This window comes from Gouania willdenowi, chromosome 16, assembly GCF_900634775.1.
Source record: "Gouania willdenowi chromosome 16, fGouWil2.1, whole genome shotgun sequence".
Taxonomy (NCBI): Eukaryota; Metazoa; Chordata; class Actinopteri; order Blenniiformes; family Gobiesocidae; genus Gouania; species Gouania willdenowi.
The window spans coordinates 11,004,265-11,023,267 of record NC_041059.1 but is presented as its reverse complement, the minus strand read 5'-3'; the positions used below and the strand labels follow the sequence as shown (position 1 = coordinate 11,023,267).

At 37.1% G+C, this 19,003-nt stretch overlaps 1 protein-coding gene across 2 annotated transcripts in view; it reads left to right on the top strand.

Moving 5' to 3' along the window:
• Positions 1-14,003, top strand: part of atp1a3b (ATPase Na+/K+ transporting subunit alpha 3b) — a 28,375-nt gene extending 14,372 nt beyond the window's left edge. For both annotated transcript variants that reach the window (XM_028470687.1, XM_028470688.1), the window contains exons 7-23: positions 85-219; positions 311-428; positions 1,986-2,254; positions 2,924-3,122; positions 3,196-3,440; positions 4,950-5,142; positions 6,223-6,398; positions 6,478-6,614; positions 6,718-6,868; positions 9,209-9,377; positions 9,510-9,664; positions 9,753-9,876; positions 10,055-10,200; positions 11,094-11,224; positions 11,338-11,439; positions 11,546-11,637; positions 12,509-14,003. In XM_028470687.1, the coding sequence (XP_028326488.1) occupies positions 85-219; positions 311-428; positions 1,986-2,254; positions 2,924-3,122; positions 3,196-3,440; positions 4,950-5,142; positions 6,223-6,398; positions 6,478-6,614; positions 6,718-6,868; positions 9,209-9,377; positions 9,510-9,664; positions 9,753-9,876; positions 10,055-10,200; positions 11,094-11,224; positions 11,338-11,439; positions 11,546-11,637; positions 12,509-12,537 (2,571 nt within the window). In that variant the 3' untranslated portion in view covers positions 12,538-14,003. The remainder of the gene's footprint in view (positions 1-84; positions 220-310; positions 429-1,985; positions 2,255-2,923; positions 3,123-3,195; positions 3,441-4,949; positions 5,143-6,222; positions 6,399-6,477; positions 6,615-6,717; positions 6,869-9,208; positions 9,378-9,509; positions 9,665-9,752; positions 9,877-10,054; positions 10,201-11,093; positions 11,225-11,337; positions 11,440-11,545; positions 11,638-12,508) is intronic.
• Positions 14,004-19,003: the final 5,000 nt, after the last annotated feature.

Here is a 19,003-nt window from a genome sequence, read left to right as displayed (position 1 = left end):
ATCGTTCACGCAGTTATACAGTTTTTACAGGAACATAAGAGAAGTTTCTTACATTTTTTCTTTAACCGCTTTGTGCCTTTACAGCAAGCGTTGGTAATCCGTGAAGGTGAGAAGGTCCAGATCAATGCAGAGGAGGTGGTGGCTGGAGATCTGATTGAAGTGAAGGGTGGAGATCGGATCCCCGCTGACATCAGGGTGGTCTCAGCTCATGGATGCAAGGTGCTCACACGTACAAACTGTCATATAAATGAAGAACCAACATCTGTTTATGAAGATGGTTTGATGTTGTTTTTCTTTCCTGTTCGTGTAGGTGGATAACTCTTCCCTGACAGGAGAGTCAGAGCCTCAGAGCAGGTCACCTGACTGTACACATGATAACCCCCTGGAGACGCGAAACGTTGCTTTCTTTTCCACCAACTGTGTTGAAGGTACTGACACGATGTCACTAACAGGGTTGGGGTCAGTTACATGTTTAAATTACAATTACATCTTCAGTTATCCGTGTTGAATTACCGGCATTACTAAAGATCAATTACAAATAATCACACTTACTGTGCCTGACATAAATAATCCCCAAAATGTTAACCTTCCTCTTGTGTTAGCTTTCTGCTAGCATCTCTTATGATAACGGGTCAGTTTTGACCCATGTCATAAATCAACTGTAAAATACAGTAAAAAATATTATCTATCATCTAATTTGTTTCTCATCTCTTGGTTTCCTTGTAAGGCTTCCTAATCAATGAAAATATTGGTATTAATATGTTTGGTGTGGGCGTCTAATCCTTTTTTCTTTCAGTATAGCCCTAGATTTAAAAAAAAATATTAAATGTTAAAATTATCCTGAAGAGAACTAATAGGTAGTTGGAAAAGAAATATGAATATATTGATCTGAAACATATTGTAGTTATTGTTAACTGCATATGTGTAAGCAATAGAACTGTGATATGGTTTCACAGGTTTGCGTTTAATTAAATTGTAATGAACAGTTTTTGTAGAATTTCCATGAAATTCCATAGAATTACAATTACAAAGTCGATTATCTAAACTCAATTACATTTAAATTATGATATTCTTTATAACTGTGGCGGGGTTCGATTTTCGTTCAAAAAGAAGAACCACGACCATCCATATGGCAAGTCGACTTTCATTTATTTTTCCAAAAATGGTGCCGGTGCTCAACATTTACAGTGGAACACAAATATTTACATCAAGAGAAAAAAAAAACACAACCTGGTCCCAGCTCTACTTCCAGCTGAGAGGCTTTCAGAAATGTCCAGGTACATTGATCCCACATGCACCTCCAGAGAAAGACTGCCCTCTACGCAGCTTCCTACACTGCTTTTAACAGGTTAGCCCCTCCCATGGGTGTGGTTTAAATTAAACCAAAAACAATTATTAAGGAATACAAACAAAAACAATATTCACATCCTTTTCAAATGATAACTGATTTTCTAATAAACAAATGCATTTTTCAAATCACATCCTAAATTAATCCCCATATAAATGCAAAAACAATTAAGACAAAATAACCCCTGATCACATGATCTCCCACCCTGTGCTACTGCCTTACATAATCCCTTAGTTAACTCCGCCCCATTTTGTCCGTCAGCTGCTCAGTGACGTCATGTCACCGGAAAGAGTTTCCGTGTGTGTGTGTGTGTGTGAGAATGTGTGATGTGCAGCAGGTGAAGCCTAGAACAGTCAAGTGTGCACCCCTGGCTGACTCTAGCAACAGTTGGGGAAGAAGGAGATTAGTTAAATGCATGATATGAGGAGAAATACGGAGGGGAGAAAGAGAATGTGTGTGACGTGTTTGTGTGTGTGTGTGCGTGCGCTGCTGCTCAGTTAGTGACGGCGCTGCTCCGTCACAATTATAATTTCAAATAATACTTATGCCATAATGGTAATTTATTATCAATAACGCTTTACGATGTGATCCATCCATGGTTTAAAAAGCTGCTTTGTTTGTCTGCCTCTGTGTGCAGGCACAGCACGGGGTCTTGTTATCTGCACTGGAGACCGCACAGTCATGGGCCGCATTGCCACCCTGACCTCTGGGTTGGAAACCGGCAAAACCCCCATTGCCAAGGAGATTGAGCACTTCATTCACATCATCACAGGCGTGGCCGTCTTCCTGGGTGTCACGTTCTTCATCCTCGCTATCATCCTGGGCTACACCTGGCTGGAGGCTGTCATCTTCCTCATCGGCATCATCGTGGCTAACGTGCCTGAAGGGCTGCTGGCCACTGTCACTGTGAGTGCAGATGTTACACTTTCAATTTAATTTATACCATTAAATAAATCTATAAAAACTTAACCCTTTCAGTTTAATTTATAAACCATTAAATACATCTATATAAATTTTACCTTTTCAATTTTATTTATATGCCATTAAATTAAACTATAAAAATAAGTAAATAAGTACATTATTATTATTATTAGTGATAAATAAATCTATATAAATTTTACCTTTTCAATTTTATTTATATGTCATTAAATTAAACTATAAAAATAAGTAAACAGATAAATTATTATTATTATTAGTAATAAATAAATCTATATAAATGTAACCTTTCATTATTATTATTATTATTATTATTATTATTATTATTATTATATTTGAAAAAAAATATTAAAATGAACTTAAAAACATTTTGTTTAAAGCAAATAATGCAATGAATATTTTCATTAATAAACCTGCTAATTATATGTAATATTTTAAATGTAATAAAGGAAATGTAACAAACTTGCCACAAGCCAATAATGTGATAAATTAGAACGCCACAACAGTAATGTAATAAATCTTTATATAACATAAAGCTATACATATGCGAAATAATAAAATAAAAAATCGGAAGGTTTTGAACGTTGGGGAAGTGAATAGGAGAGTGTGTCAGATGACAGATGTGTGTGTGTTGGACAGGTTTGTCTGACTCTAACGGCAAAGCGCATGGCTAAGAAGAACTGCCTGGTGAAGAACTTGGAGGCTGTGGAGACCCTGGGCTCCACTTCTACCATCTGCTCCGACAAGACGGGCACCCTGACCCAGAACAGGATGACAGTGGCCCACATGTGGTTTGACAACCAGATCCACGAGGCCGACACCACAGAGGACCAGTCTGGTCAGTGAGGAAAAGAGAGTGATGTCTGAATGTGTTCCTCCTGCAGAATGTGTGACTCTGCTCTTATCCACAGGTGCGTCCTTTGACAAGAGCTCAGTGACATGGCAGGGCCTGTCCCGTATTGCTGCTCTGTGTAACCGTGCACAGTTCAAAGCAGGCCAGGACTCCGTAACCATCCTGAAACGCGACGTGGCCGGCGACGCATCTGAATCAGCTCTGCTCAAGTGCATCGAACTGTGTTGTGGTTCAGTCAGAGCGATGAGGGACAAGAACAAGAAGGTGGCTGAGATTCCCTTTAACTCCACCAACAAATATCAGGTGAGCACAGAGGTGACAAGTAACAAAGTACAAAAACTGTAGTGTACATAATCCTTTAACATCTGTAATATTAACATCTCTTCCTGGGTTTTTTTTTGCTTATTTTGTCTATAAAATGGTCATTAAATATCCTATGAGCAAGTGCTTTTACCCTGTTTTCCATAAAACTTTAGACATCCAATAATTGGCAGGATTTATGTATTTTTTGTTATACAATGTATTAAATGTTTTACCAGTGTAATGTAACTTTAAAATGAAGAAAAACCCAAAAACAAAATAATTTTTTGACATTTCGTAGGAAGAAAACAATGAAAGCATTAATAACAGATCTTTTTAAGGATAATATAAAATGTAGAATGTTTAAATCTATTTAAAATTTTAAAAAAATGGCCCTAGTTTCTAATTGTGCAAAAACAGGCCATTTTATGGGAACTATTACAGGCATTTTTGTCCCTAATGGCTCTGGTGAAACTGAAGGAAACAGTTCCTGTCACTACCAGTTTACGTCTAAGGAGTGCTCTTGCAGAAAACTTTGCAGCGTTGTCTACCCATGATGGCTCTTTGGGATTATGACTGCACAAAGGAGGGAATGTGATTAAAGTAATGTTTGTAGAGTGTCAGTAAAGCACAACATCTTAGCTTTCAGAAACAGTTTGAATTTTTCCAATAGAGCGAGTTTTTTTTTTTACCAGAGTTACGGCAATTTTAATGCACGCATGATGTGTCGCCGGCTACACAGTAGGCGTTAAAGGGTTAATTAGTTTTTTCTGGTATCTGTATGTTACTTAATGGGAACTTTTTACTTTTGCTTCTTACTTTTTTAAACACATATCTGTACTTTCCAATCTTTACATTTTAAAAATGAGATCATCACTTTTAACACCTTGTCACTCAAACTAAACACACCACTACCCACTTACGCTGCTTATGATGCTGCTTTTCAGCTGCAAGACTCATTTTCAGACACGTCTCCATTCCAGAAACCTGGAGAACATGATTCTCTTGAGTCTAAATGAAAAATGTTGGTAGTTTGAACTTTTTTTTTGTTAGGCAGGTCCCTTAGTTTTATAGTTTATAGTAAAAAAAAAATGCAACTCACAGCTTCTATGGGTTTAATTGAAATTGAATTGATTTTTTTTTTTTCTTGACACATTTCATCTACAAATTGTATTATGAGTGCTAAATTCTCCAGGTGTTCAAAGGTCACAGATTTAACTTGTTTCCATGTATTCTACAGGTTCTTAAAAAGATCAAATATATAGAATTTGCTGATTTGAGATTCCTGTCTTATTATTGAAGGGATTACTTTTTTTACTTAAGTACATTTAGTAGCATGTACTTTTTTACTTTTACTCAATTAAGGGAGAAACGTCAATTACCAGAGTCATTTTTTATTCAAGTATCTACAATTTAACTTGAGTATTGAAGACAAGTACTTGCACACATAGCCACGCATGTATGTAATGTGGATAAAGCTTGATCCTAAACCTGATCTTTATTCTCATCCAGCTGTCAGTGCATGAAACAGAAGACCCCAACGACAACCGTTACCTGCTGGTGATGAAGGGGGCTCCGGAGAGAATCCTGGACCGCTGTTCCACCATCCTGCTGCAGGGCAAGGAGCAGCCCATGGACGAAGAGATGAAGGAGGCTTTCCAGAATGCCTACATGGAGCTGGGAGGACTGGGAGAGCGAGTGTTGGGTAGGAATGAACTGGATTGTGGATCATTTACAAAGAAATCAGGTCTGAAAGTATGATCATACTTTAAATAACATTCAAGCCCTTGCTCTCCAATGCCGTCCATTTACCTACATTTATTCATTGAGAGAATCGCTCAGAAAAATTCAATTTGAATGTATGAATATCTCAAATATCTTGATTTTTGTACATAAAGCATCTATCAGATAGTGTTACTGTGACAAAGCTGCTTTACTAGATTTTTGGCAAGACTTTACTTGATGTTTTATACATAAGGCTGACATTACACTGTCATTATTATGACATGACACCTGTCATTAGCATGAATAAAGTGTCATGAAGGCTGTCTTTCAGTGTCGTTCGTTACCCTAACCTTAATCCTTCATTACCCTAAACCCTAACCAGGGCCTTGGCAAGAGTGGACCTAAACGCCCCAAACAACACAATAGAATTATATAGAATAGAACAAGAATGACTACATATGCAGAAAAGGCAATGTAATGAGGGAGGTAAAATAAATCAAAGAAAATTCAATAAAATAGCATAATTATAGGCAGAAGATCAGCATGTATAGTTAGAGATTTTTAATATTCATATTTAATTAAGAGAAAACATGTACAGTGATTGTAAAGGGAATGTTTCACGTTTTTGGGGGTCGCCCTAGGCGGCCACCTGGGTTGCTTAGTGGCAAGGCCGAACCTGCTAACTCCTAACCCTAACCCTCCACCTAACCCAAAAAATGCCAACATAGCTCCAAAGGTGTCATAATATAGTGAACAACACTTAATGACTGCCTTCATGACATCTTATTCATGAGTAATAATGTCAGCCTCATCAAAGTAATCACACATAATCTATTTTTTTTTGAGTAATTTGGAACAAAAACAAACAAAAAAACATTCATAAATACACAAACATGCCTATTTCTTTATTTTGTTATTATTATGATGTTTTAATTCTGGCACTGATAATTCCTAATATAAGTTATATTTTCCTGTTCTTTCAAATGTGTTCGAGCTGAACTTTACACATACAATACAAGTCCTTAGAGTAATTACTCAGCCTATTTTTTCCCGTGTCCAGGTTTCTGCCACGTGCTCCTACCAGAGGATCAGTACCCCAAGGGCTTTGCCTTTGACACAGACGATGTTAACTTTCAGACAGATAACCTGTGCTTCGTTGGTCTCATGTCCATGATCGACCCTCCTCGGGCTGCTGTGCCAGATGCTGTTGGCAAATGCCGATCTGCTGGTATTAAGGTGCGCTGCTCCCCCTTTATCTTTAACCAACCCAGAATACAGTTTAACAGACTGCAACTGTTTGTCACTCCACCCGTAGGTCATTATGGTCACTGGAGATCATCCCATCACAGCCAAAGCCATCGCCAAAGGAGTGGGCATCATCTCAGAGGGCAACGAGACAGTAGAGGATATCGCTGCTCGTCTCAACATCCCTGTTAGCCAAGTCAACCCCAGGCAAGGCACAGAGAACACACAGACAACAGTAGCACACACACACACACACACACACAAAAACCAGAAGATTACAGCGGTTTATTGTTTGAACACGTGTGCACAGGGACGCCAAGGCCTGTGTGATACACGGTACTGACCTGAAGGACTTGTCTCAAGATCAGATGGACGATATCCTGAGGAATCACACGGAGATTGTGTTTGCCAGGACCTCCCCTCAGCAGAAACTCATCATTGTAGAAGGCTGCCAGAGACTGGTGAGAAACATGTGTGTGTGTGTGTGTGTGTGTGCGTGAGTAACATGTCAAAGGACTGTTTTCTGAATCACCACGAAAACTTCAAAGGAATGTGATGCTTTTAACCCTGATATTATACTTGGGGTCAATTTGACCCCATTCAATGTTATTATTATTCAAAAAATAATAGTTTACTTTATTTCATTTATTTTTTGCTGCTTATTTCATGACTTTTCCTAATTACAGTACAATTAATGAAACATAAAGTTATCATGAAGATATTTTTTTCAATATTGCACGCATTGGAGTTCCTGCACGGTCAATTTGACGCCCAGCTGTTTTAGCTGTGTTGATTGATTGATTGATTGATTGATTGATTGATTGATTGATTGATTGATCACCAAAGATCAATCAACATGGTTCATTCTGCGAGAGTCATGAATGTGCACCCCAAATTAAAAAAAAATATTTGGATAAAAGATTTTCAACATAAACTAACTCTAAAACAGAAAGTTTGACCTGATGGTGGCGCTGCAGGACTGGTTCATAACATCACCACAGCCAGTAGGGTTCATACTCTAATGGTCATTAATAGATTTGGATGAAAACTATAAATTCAATTCTAATTTATAAGTTTGTCCTGATGGTGGCGCTAAAGCACAGGTCGTGGTTTCATTACCAAGGGGTTATTTATGTATTCAACAAATCAACAAAGTGCCTGGTCAACAATTTTATCAAAATCATTTTCTGGAGGTAAATATTCCTGGGGTCAGATTGACCCCAAGGGTTAAATGTGTTAATATTTGAGATAATAGGAGGGTTCAGACGACATATCACACAATGTACAATAATATCTGACCCGTACCGTGGCTTTGTTCATATAGCCTAAATTCCAACAAAGTCATCTCAAAGTGCTTTCAAAATATAAAATTCATAATGTTGGAGCATTATTTGGAGCAAACACACATTTTAAACAAACACCTATCACACCTAAGGGAAGCATTACAAAGCCAATGACTATTCAGAAAACAAGTCATGTGACAAAAATAACAATTACTTAGATCTTTGAAACTACAGCCAAAACAAAGCTTGGACAACAATGAACAAACTGTGTTAATATTTAATATAAAAATGACCAAGTCAGGAAAACAAACGGTACTGGTGGATATGAATCTGGTTTTTGAGCTTTTATTATTTTGAACATACTTTTTTATAAAGATCTTAATTATTTATTCAATCAGATGATGTTTCACATTATTTGTGTCATTATACCAATGCTTTTGTAAATGTATTTATGACACCAAACCATCTGTTATATTTGAAATCCCTGATTTATTTTTATTTTTTTTTCATTCTCTGCAACTTTACCAATAAATGTGGGCTAAAACAAGGAACTGAATCATATTTTTTAATTCTATATTTGTTCCACTCATCTCCCTGATATCTATTATTATCTGTCTGTTATCATCTAATATCAAAATTCTAGTCTCGCCGTTTCAAAGGGTCAAAGTACAGTAATGCTCCCATATGTTGAATAGTTATTACTCCTTTCCAACACTAGATGGTGCTCGTTGTCCACAAAATGAAAGAATTCTGGCTCAACCTGAGTGCCAAGAACATCTTTTGTTGTATAAACGAAGCATTCCATTTTCAAAAAATGTCTTGATTTTTTAGTGTCTTGTTTTTTTCAAAGGTGAAAAAGCTAAATAGGCATACGGCATAATAAACAGACATATATCCAATCATTAAAAAAATAGAATTATCATATACAAATAGAATAAATAAAAAGAGATAAATACAATGCACTATATTATTGTTGTGACATGTTTGACAAAGGTTACAAATTATTAAATTCTACCTCTTTTTAATGAATTATTGATGGATAAAAATACAGAAAACATTAGCACTAATCATGATAAAAATTATTGAATAATATAACCTAATGATATATATTGTGGTTGTGGATAGTATAAATATTTGTTCTTTTTTAATATACAAAAGAAATATTTACATATTTGATTAATTGGGGAAAAAAAATAGAACTAAATATATATATATATATATATATATATTTTTTTTTTTTTCTTCTAAATAATCAAATCATATATATATATATATATATATATATATATATATATATATATATATATATATATATATATATATATATATATTATTGTAATTTTGGATCCATTTTGCATAATGTATACATTTGGATTATGATTTTTGTAAATCCAACCCAAAGCTTGAGTTATTCCTTTAAAATTCAATAGAAGATGTCAGAACAATGGCAAAGAGAAAACTACCAAACTACTTCTCAACATTGAACTGCCTGTGTTTCTCATCCCTCCTCTCTCCCAGGGTGCTATTGTGGCTGTGACAGGTGATGGTGTCAATGATTCTCCTGCACTGAAAAAGGCTGACATTGGCGTCGCCATGGGAATCTCGGGCTCCGACGTGTCCAAACAGGCGGCGGACATGATCTTGTTGGATGACAACTTTGCCTCTATTGTCACTGGAGTGGAAGAAGGTGAGGAGGCCCCGAGGACCGCGCTGTGAGACTGAAAGATTAACTTAAAGGAATGCTGTGCTTTGTGTGTGTGATGTTTCTATCAGCGAGTGTCGTATGAGATGTTTCACACCTTTTTATTTCCCTCCGTAGGCCGCTTGATTTTTGATAACTTGAAGAAATCCATTGCCTATACATTGACCAGTAACATCCCAGAAATCACTCCCTTCCTCTTCTTCATCATCGTCAACATTCCCCTCCCGCTGGGAACCATCACCATCCTCTGCATTGACCTGGGAACTGACATGGTAAGCACTGTTCAAGTCTTCATTTATATATATATACATATATTAAAAAAGTGAAATAATGGTGAAAATTCTCAATTCTTCATGTCAGGTTCCAGCCATTTCTCTGGCTTATGAAGCAGCTGAGAGCGACATCATGAAGCGTCAGCCCAGGAACCCATTCAGGGACAAGCTGGTGAACGAGAGGCTTATCAGCATTGCCTACGGACAAATTGGTAGGTTCACGTGTTGATCCAGCTTGTCTTTTTTATGGATGAAGTTGGATCTGGGTTACCATAAAGCCATTTAGTGGAAAATCAACTACATCCTCCAACAACAGGCGGATTATTCTACAATGTTTTAGTGTGAACGTGCTGCTCGGCTAATCTTAATGTATGTTCTTGTTTTCGTCAGGTATGATCCAGGCTCTGGGAGGATTCTTCGCCTATTTTGTCATCTTGGCTGAAAATGGCTTTTTGCCATCCAGACTCGTGGGTATCAGGCTGGAATGGGACGATCGCTCAACTAATGACCTGGAAGACACTTATGGGCAACAGTGGGTATGTGTGCATTTTTTATTATTGCAACATCTATTCAGAGAGGTATACTTCAGCCCAGTCGTCTCATCTCCAGCTGTCACTAAACAAGAGGATGTAAATATTTCACCCCTCTCAGAGCATCTAGAGCAGTGGTTTCCAACCTTTTTTGGGGTCACGACCCCATTTTTACATATCACCAATTTCTGGCGACCCCAGAGACTTTGTTTCTTCTCTAAAATGTTTTTTTTTTTATCATGTTTTTTATACTAGTAGTAAGCATTAGTGCACAAAATGGTTGGACGCGTCAGCTCAGATATTTTTATACTGTTTTTTATTTGAACTACATTTATTTTTGAGAAAGTGAAAGTGTTGAATACAGTTGTTTGAGATTGTGTGCAGTGTTTTAATTTGAAAAAGAATAATGATTATTTCTTATCTGCCTCATCCTGCACTGTATGTCTATTAATGTGACATTATGTATTGTTTTCTTAATTTAGCTAAATAAATAAATAAATAGATACTTTGAAAAATAAAAATAATATTAATCAGCAATTTATTTTAGTATCACTAGACATTTCAGGCGACCCCCATCTTATTTCCAGGCGACCCCAGATGGGCTGCAGATCTTCTAATTTACAAAGAATCTACCTCAACAATTATCCTTGCTTTGCATTATGGGAAGAAAGGGAAAAAAGAAGAAGAAACAATATTTATTTTATGTTTTGATGTGTTTAAAAAGACGTGTTAGTCACTTATTAAAAAAGACAACTACAAAACCCAAATGTATTATAATCAGGATTTATTTTCTTATAATATCTTCCTGTGTGTGTGTGTGTGTGTGTGTGTGTGTGTGTGTGTGGGTGTGTGTGTGTGTGTGTGTGTGTGTGCGCGCGTGTGTGTGTGCGTGCCCACAGACATATGAACAGAGGAAGATTGTGGAGTTCACGTGTCACACAGCCTTCTTTGTCAGTATTGTTGTGGTGCAATGGGCCGATGTCATCATCTGCAAGACCAGGCGTAATTCTGTGTTCCAGCAGGGCATGAAGTGAGCGACACAATCATAATCATAAACGCTGTGACATTAAACACACAACGGTGGAAACCGTTTGCATGAACTCTTTGGCTAGTCGTATATATTTATATTGGTTTTTTCTCCAGGAACAAGATCTTGATCTTTGGCCTGTTTGAAGAGACGGCCTTGGCTGCCTTCCTGTCCTACTGCCCAGGCATGGATGTAGCACTCAGGATGTTTCCTCTAAAGTAAGAATCACTGTCACACACACAGAAAAAGACAGATTTAAAGATACGAGGTCGCCTGTTTACTTGTTTATTTATTTAATTGTTGCTTTGCTCCTTCTCTCCACAGGCCGAGCTGGTGGTTTTGTGCATTCCCCTACAGTTTCCTCATCTTTGTTTATGATGAAGTCCGAAAACTTATCCTCCGCCGGAACCCAGGCGGTGAGTGTTTATTTATCACGTTAACCTAAAGACTTTATAACTCTGTGATTTTATTCCATATTTCCCCAAAAAAATATTGTCCTACTGGTTTTAGATGGAAGTGATATGGTTTATGTTTCTTTTGATCAGGGGTGTCGAACTCTTTTTAGTTCAGCGGCAAAATACGGAGCAGTTTGATCTCAAGTGGGCCACAGATTTTAATGCGGGAAAAACGAGTGATTTCAACATTATGTTGCCCTCGTTTGGACTTGTACGTATATATAAAATAGACAATATGTAAGAAACCAACAATATCCAACAGGGTCTTCACTTTAAATTTCCTAGATTTGTGACCAATTTCTATTTAATTAATATATATTGTGGAATAATTTGAGGAAAATTAACAGATTTTTTAAGAATTTTGAGTTTTTTTCAACAGTTTAAAATGACTGCCATCATGTGATAAAAGCGCCAGGAAAACCCCTGCAAATATTGAGTTTCGTTCACACAATAATTCATGTTTTCTCCGTCATTTTTACTTTCTCCTGCGGGCCAAATTGGATGCTCCAAAGGGCCGGATTTGGCCCCCGTGCCTTGAGTTTAATGCTTCTGCTATAGATAGTTTATACCCACCTATAAGTAGGAATTTCAAGTGTTTCTGGATGAAAACATCCAAACCTCTCATTTCAGAGACACAATCAGCAGTGTTTGACAGGAAGACATTTTACATACTCTTTATTTATTTATTCCTGATGTTGACATATGTTGGGACTGTGTGTGGAACAAGCTGGGCTACATTTTATTTTTATTTACGCAGATGAAACATGTTTTAACATTGTTTGAATAACTGAATAATCTCTTCCTCTGGGCTTTTCTCTCTTCTTCACTGCAGGTTGGGTGGAAAGGGAGACATACTATTGATCCGTGGAGCTCCTTTGCTCAAAGCCCCTCACATCTTCCACTTATTCTCTTCCACTCCCCCCCCCCCCCCCCCCCCCCCCCCACCCCCGCCGTCACTCCATCCACAGCAAGACACAACACCAGATGCCCCGCCCCCTAAAGACAAAAACCGCTAGGAAGCAATTTTCATCACAACTGCCCCAAAGATTAAAGACAGCAAGAGCACCTTTACAACTTTCTACATCGTCCCTGACCCCTCCCCCCCCCCCTCTCTCTCTCTTGTCCCCTATGATACTCTTTGCATGTGTTCTCTCACTGCTGTGTACATAAACCGATATATCTACCAAACGGCAGCTGCATATTGTGTATGTAGGTTTGAATGAGCTAAAGATACAAAGGGAGTGTCTATGCTCTGCAAAAAAGGGCCATCCAGCTCTCGCTCCTCTCTGCTCGTCGTTCGTCTCCCCCCCCCAAACCCCCCCAACCCTTTACTTGTCCTTCAATCACACACAGATGTTAAGATCTGCTCCACCTTGACTGCCACCTCTTGTGTCCGTCTCCTGTCTGTGAAGGACCAGTGTCACCTCCCAGACATCGTCATTGTGTCCAATGGTCCTTTTTGCTTCTGTTTGTAATGGCAAAATGTGTTTTATAATTCGCGAGATGGGGGTTATTTTATCTGTTTTTTTATTTTATTTTAAGATGTGTGTGTGTGGGGGGGGTGGGGAGTGTGTGAGAGCTGCTTTTTTCTCATTTAGTTCCAAAGAAGCACACCCATGGCTTCCTGCCCCTAGCCGCTCCCCAATCCCTCCCACCAACCCCACCCCACCCCCCCCCAGTTTGTGTCTGTTTGTGTGCACTGTGTGAACCATTGACCTTGGTATTACAGTACACCTCCAAGGTGGTAATACAACTCAAACTTTCTGTGTGCTTTAGGAAATCTATATAATTCTATATTGAATTTAAATGAAACAATAAAAAACACGAGTTTAAAACAGCTCGGGAGTGATATTCATGACAACCATCAAAGAAGGGAAATTAAAAAAAATGAGCAAATGTCCATCTCTCGCTTTGTATTTTCTTCGGTTTCGGTTATTTTATCCCGGAGGTTTTGAATTGCGACATCGAAGTAAGGATTTAGGGTGATACTATTCAGAGTTTTCAGGTTCTTGTCACTGCAGGTGTGCTGGTATGATGCGGGGCAGTCCGAGTGAGGACCACAGGCTCACGTGCCTGGGGTCCATTACTGAGTCTGGTTCAGTCAAGGTCTTGGTGCTGATTAGTCCCGCCCCCTCTGGGTGTGTGTGTGTGCGCGTGTGTGTGCATGTGTGTGTGTTGGGAGAGCAGTAAAAGAGCCAGCAGTGGATTTATCTCAAATGGCTGTAAAGGGTTAAGATTCAAGATGGAAAAAATACACAAATAGTTGAACATGTGTGTCAAATAAATAAAAACCAACACCAATAAAACATCGAGAACATTTAATACAAGCTGGAACTGTTTGTGTGTCTTTGTCTACGCCTCTATCACAGGGTTACACAAATATGGTGGCAGACTGTCATGGCACAGGTGGGTGTGGCGTGTGGTGAAATAAATAAATGTACAACAGTGTAAACATCTTTGAGCGTTATTAAATACTGATGGATTGACAGCACTGTTATTGTTTTCATGATTTGTTGAATTCATCCACAAATGTTCTCCTCCATTGTTTTATGATGTCATCATAATAAATCCTAAACTAGGTTTATTAAAATAGTGCATGGTTGATTCCGGTAATCAAAGAAGGGTTTCTCCTGTCCTCCATGAATTTTCTCCACAGTCGATCAAAATACATCAGGGGTGTCAAACTGACTTTATGTCAGGGGCCAAATGCAGACCAGTTTGATCTCAAGAGGGCCACAGTAATTTATTGTTTCCCAGTTTACACTTCTACATATACATAAATTACAAAATATGTAAGAAACCGACCATTTTCAAGCAATAAGTGATGTATATCAGTCCTAACAGGATCTTCACTTTATATTTCCTACATTTTGTGATCAATTTCTATTTAACTAAGGGAAATAATGTCATAATTCGAGAAAAATTTAAGGATTTTGTAAGAATTTTGAGCTTTTTTCAACTGTTCAACATTAAAAATGACTGCAATCATGCGATATGAGCACCGAGAAAATTGTCAAATATTGTTGAGTTTCATTTACATAATGATTCATGTTTTCTCTGTTATTTTTACTTTCTGCTGCGGGCCGAAGTTAATGCTCCAAAGGGCCGAATTTGGCCCCCGGGCCATAAGTTTGCCAAGTGAAATATATACTGTAGGCATCTTTTTGGCTGCTTAAAGACCAACTAAATGTTAGGGCATATTTTGATTTTCAACCTGTTTATCAGCAAGATACAGATTTGTCCTCCTTTAAAAATGGAGGAAACCTTCTCCATCGTGTCTTTGACTCATTCTACAAACTTTTCCTCCAATCCAAGGTTGGAGAACAGCTGACCTGCATTCTTTAGATTAGATGTGACACCTGGAGCTGATGAGGTGCTAACAAGGTTCTCCCGTTCAGAAGCAAAGCAGGGAAACAGAGTTTTTCACATTTCCACATCATTATTTAAATTTTTATCCTATGTAAGCAAAAGTCCATGATAGCTATGTTTCAAAAACAATGAAGTTACAAAGAGTGTTGTGCAGAAATATTTTAAATTTACATTTATCATTCTGTGTGGACAGACTGGTAAATATGGCAGTGATAATGATGGATTGTGCACCGTACATACAGTTTGTTCCACTTGAATCTGCAAACTGTATTCTGTCCTGCTTGTCACTGGAAGAGGAAAAGATGACAACATCCCAAGGTAATGTTCCACACATTCACTGTACGACATGTTTAGATATTTTAAATGTCTCATTCAGCACAACAGGCAAATCAGAATCAGAATTCTTTCATTAATCCCAAGGGGAAATTGCTTAATTTCAGCTGCTTTACAGGAGTTATCAGATGCCAGATTGCACAAAAATATAAAATAAAAATAATAATAATTATGAGTTAGTATGGGTGTGCATTGTATTGAATCTGACGATACAATACAATTCACGATACGATATATTCCAATACTAAACAATACAATGTACAGCTCGACATATCGCAATATCAATATTACATATTTCACCTTTACAAGTACAAAATAGTTTGAAATACAATTTATTTCATTTTTTTTTTTTTTCTAAAATTTGCGAGAACAAGTAAATGGTTACTATTCAAGCACCAATATCCAAAACAAGTGGTGTGTTGATTAAACTGTCAAATAATGTTTTTCAAAAAAGTTTAACTTTTGCTTCTTCCACAGATTGTGTTTCTGTTATAACCTCTTAAATTGAAAAAAAGTAACCACGTACATTTTTAAAAGTGCCCAGTATGTTTTATGAAAATGAAGCGCAACGTCCAAGCCATAGAGGAGTGAGATAGTTTATTATGGTCTGATGTGGTTCACTAACACCTAGTGACTGGGCGTCCTATGCGTATGTCAGCACAATTCAATGTTTTGATTTTTTGTTGTTAAAAAAACATCATTTAAAAAATCAATTGGGACATTTTTTGGATCGATACGATAACCGCTGGGTGAAATATTGAGTTAGATTTTCAGCAGTCCACCACCACTGACTGTTTCTTAATTACACTTTGAATAATAATTCATTGAAAACATATTTTTGGCCATTTATTCAGTTCTTAGAATTCAACACATGGTGGTACATTATGGAGTTAGATTTGTGTCTTTATTATTCAATAAAAAAATTACATTTTCCAGCAAAAAAAAAGTTTACTTTAATAAAAAAATAAATATTTTTGATCAAAGAAAAAAAAGTTTTCAAATAATTGCATTTGGACATTATTTTTTTCATTGATTAAAAATTAAAAAAAATTTATTGAAAAGGTTTTTTGGGGGAGATTGAATAATAAAGACACAAATCTATCTCCACAGTACATAAATAAGAGGATTCCGTCAGATTTTTGTATGTTTTTTTTTTTTTATTATGAATTTACATTAAAAATAATGTTCTCACAATTATGACTTTACTAACTCATAATTATATCTTGCCATAATTATTTTTTTTATTGTTTTTAGTGGCAGAAACGGGCTTCCATAGACCTCATAAAAAATTAAACCTTTTCTGCAAAACAAAAAAAAAATTAAAAAAATCAACAAAAAAAAAGGGCACAAAGTGCACATATGATACCTCTCATTACAACAAGGGTCATACAAATAAAATTAACTTTTGGTGTATAGGTGTATCAAGAGAACTAATTTATCCTCAAGAAGAAGTACTGTTACTTGATTGAAATTGTACTCAAGTACAAATAAGTCATACATAAAGTAAAAAGTAGCTCAATTAATTACTACAATATTTACTTTCACTCCCCACTTTTATTTTTGGTAATAAATCTTGCCACTGTTCCCTTGCATACAGTAAACATCTCATGTATAAACTTAACAAGAAAGAGACCAAATGTTGCACAATTGGAAATTATTTTCCACAAAAGCATCTGTATAAAATAAAAAGTTTGTCAAAATGTGCAATTCTTTAAAAAACATAAATAAATAACACCAATACATTCAAAATAAAAACAATTCTCAGGCCCATTACGTTTAATCTGACTGGATGTCACAATGTCTAACAATTTACTCAGTCATGGTTGGGTGTAGAAATGTAATGAATTACTTTTTTTTTTTTTTAGTGTACTTAAGTACAAGTTAAAATGACTGATTTATAAATATACTCAAAAAAGTACAAGTACCCATAAAAGCAACTCAGTTACAGTAACGCGAGTACTTGTAATACGTTCATTGATCTCCTCTGTCCATAGACCTCAGAAAAAATTAAACCTTTTCTACAAAAAAAAAAAAAGCAAAGGGCACAAAGTGCAAGTATGTAGCTCTCATTACAACAAGGGTCATACATATAAAATGAACTTCTTATTGCCTGCCGAGGACAGAAATGACCGATTATACATAACACGACATAATGATTGTGATAAAGAACACTTATTTAAGAGGGGTCACTTTGTCCCATTTAGGCTGATATTTGGCTTCTTGCCCTTATAGAGTCACCAACATTAAACGCTTTGGACAAACAGACACACAATCAGTTTTTGCAACTCTCACCCTCGTTTTAATTTCCCTTGAGTTTCTGCAGTGATCTCACTGCAGTGTGACTCTCCTCTCTCACACCCCCCAACTCCCCCCCCCCCCACTGCCACCCTACGTATAATAGAATATCGATCGCCTGCCTTTGCCGCAGTGTGTGAGCAAGTCTGCCTCTCTCTGTGTGTGTGTGTGTGTGAGGGAGAGAGACAGACAGGGGCCCTCCAAGGTCATTGTCATGGCAACCTGAGCATGGGGTCCTCTGGCTGTGCTGTCACAGAGCACAGGTCGTGGGGGTCACATGGAAAAGGGGGACAGAAGGGGGTTGCTGAGCTGCTGTCTTTGCTGAGGTGCAGACGGAGAGGGGAGCTGGGATGTTTGGAGATGTCCTAATCCTTTGTGTATTCACACTGGGCCACAGTAACAATAACAACATATACACACTAATATGAGAGCTGAGGGCCCCATGGGTTCACTGCATGGACCCCCTGACACACATGTTGTAGTAAAAGTAAACTGTGCTCAGAAAACAACAAGTGAAACATAAACTGCTTTCATTCTTTAGTGAAAACTCATTAAGACACAATTCAGTTCAGAAATGATCTCGCTTTATTTTTCACAAGAGTTTTTCTTCCTGTCTTAAAAGGAACTTTAAAAAATAAAAATAAAAAAAAAGAATTGTTGATAACACTTTCCTTGAAGTTTTATACATTACGCTATCATTATTATGACATGTCACCTGTCATTAGCTGTCATTAAGTGTCGTTCGTTACCCAAACCATAACTCTAACCCCTAACCCACTAGATCCCTCCACCTAACCCAAAAAATGCCAACATAGCTCCAAAGGTGTCATATTTAGCGAACAACACTTAATGACAGCCTTCATGACATTTTGTTCATGTTAATAACATGAAAGAACTCATCAAGGACACATCAAACCGATCAGCAGACGCCTCTGAGGAAGACTGACAGTTGGCAGTCAAAACATATCAGGAGAATAAAGGTAAATTTCCTGAAAAATGTTGTTTATTATTCCAAAAAAAAAAAGACAAAATGAACTGAGTTGAGCGTGTTTTCTCCTACTGTCTAAAATGTTTTATATTGGTTTAACAGGCCTACAATGCAAGTGTAAGAATGAATGGGGTTGTGATTGTGTGTGACTTTGAACAAAATGGGTAAAAGATGAATAATTTACAAACGTAATTCATTGTAGCACTTATTAAATTTGTTTAACTTTTTGCCTAATATAAAATCCCAATGTTTCACCTTGTGTCTGTTTGTGAACCATGTTAGTTTTGAACAAACAGTTGTCTGCAAACACCTGCTCTGTTCATTTTAGATTCTCCAAAATCA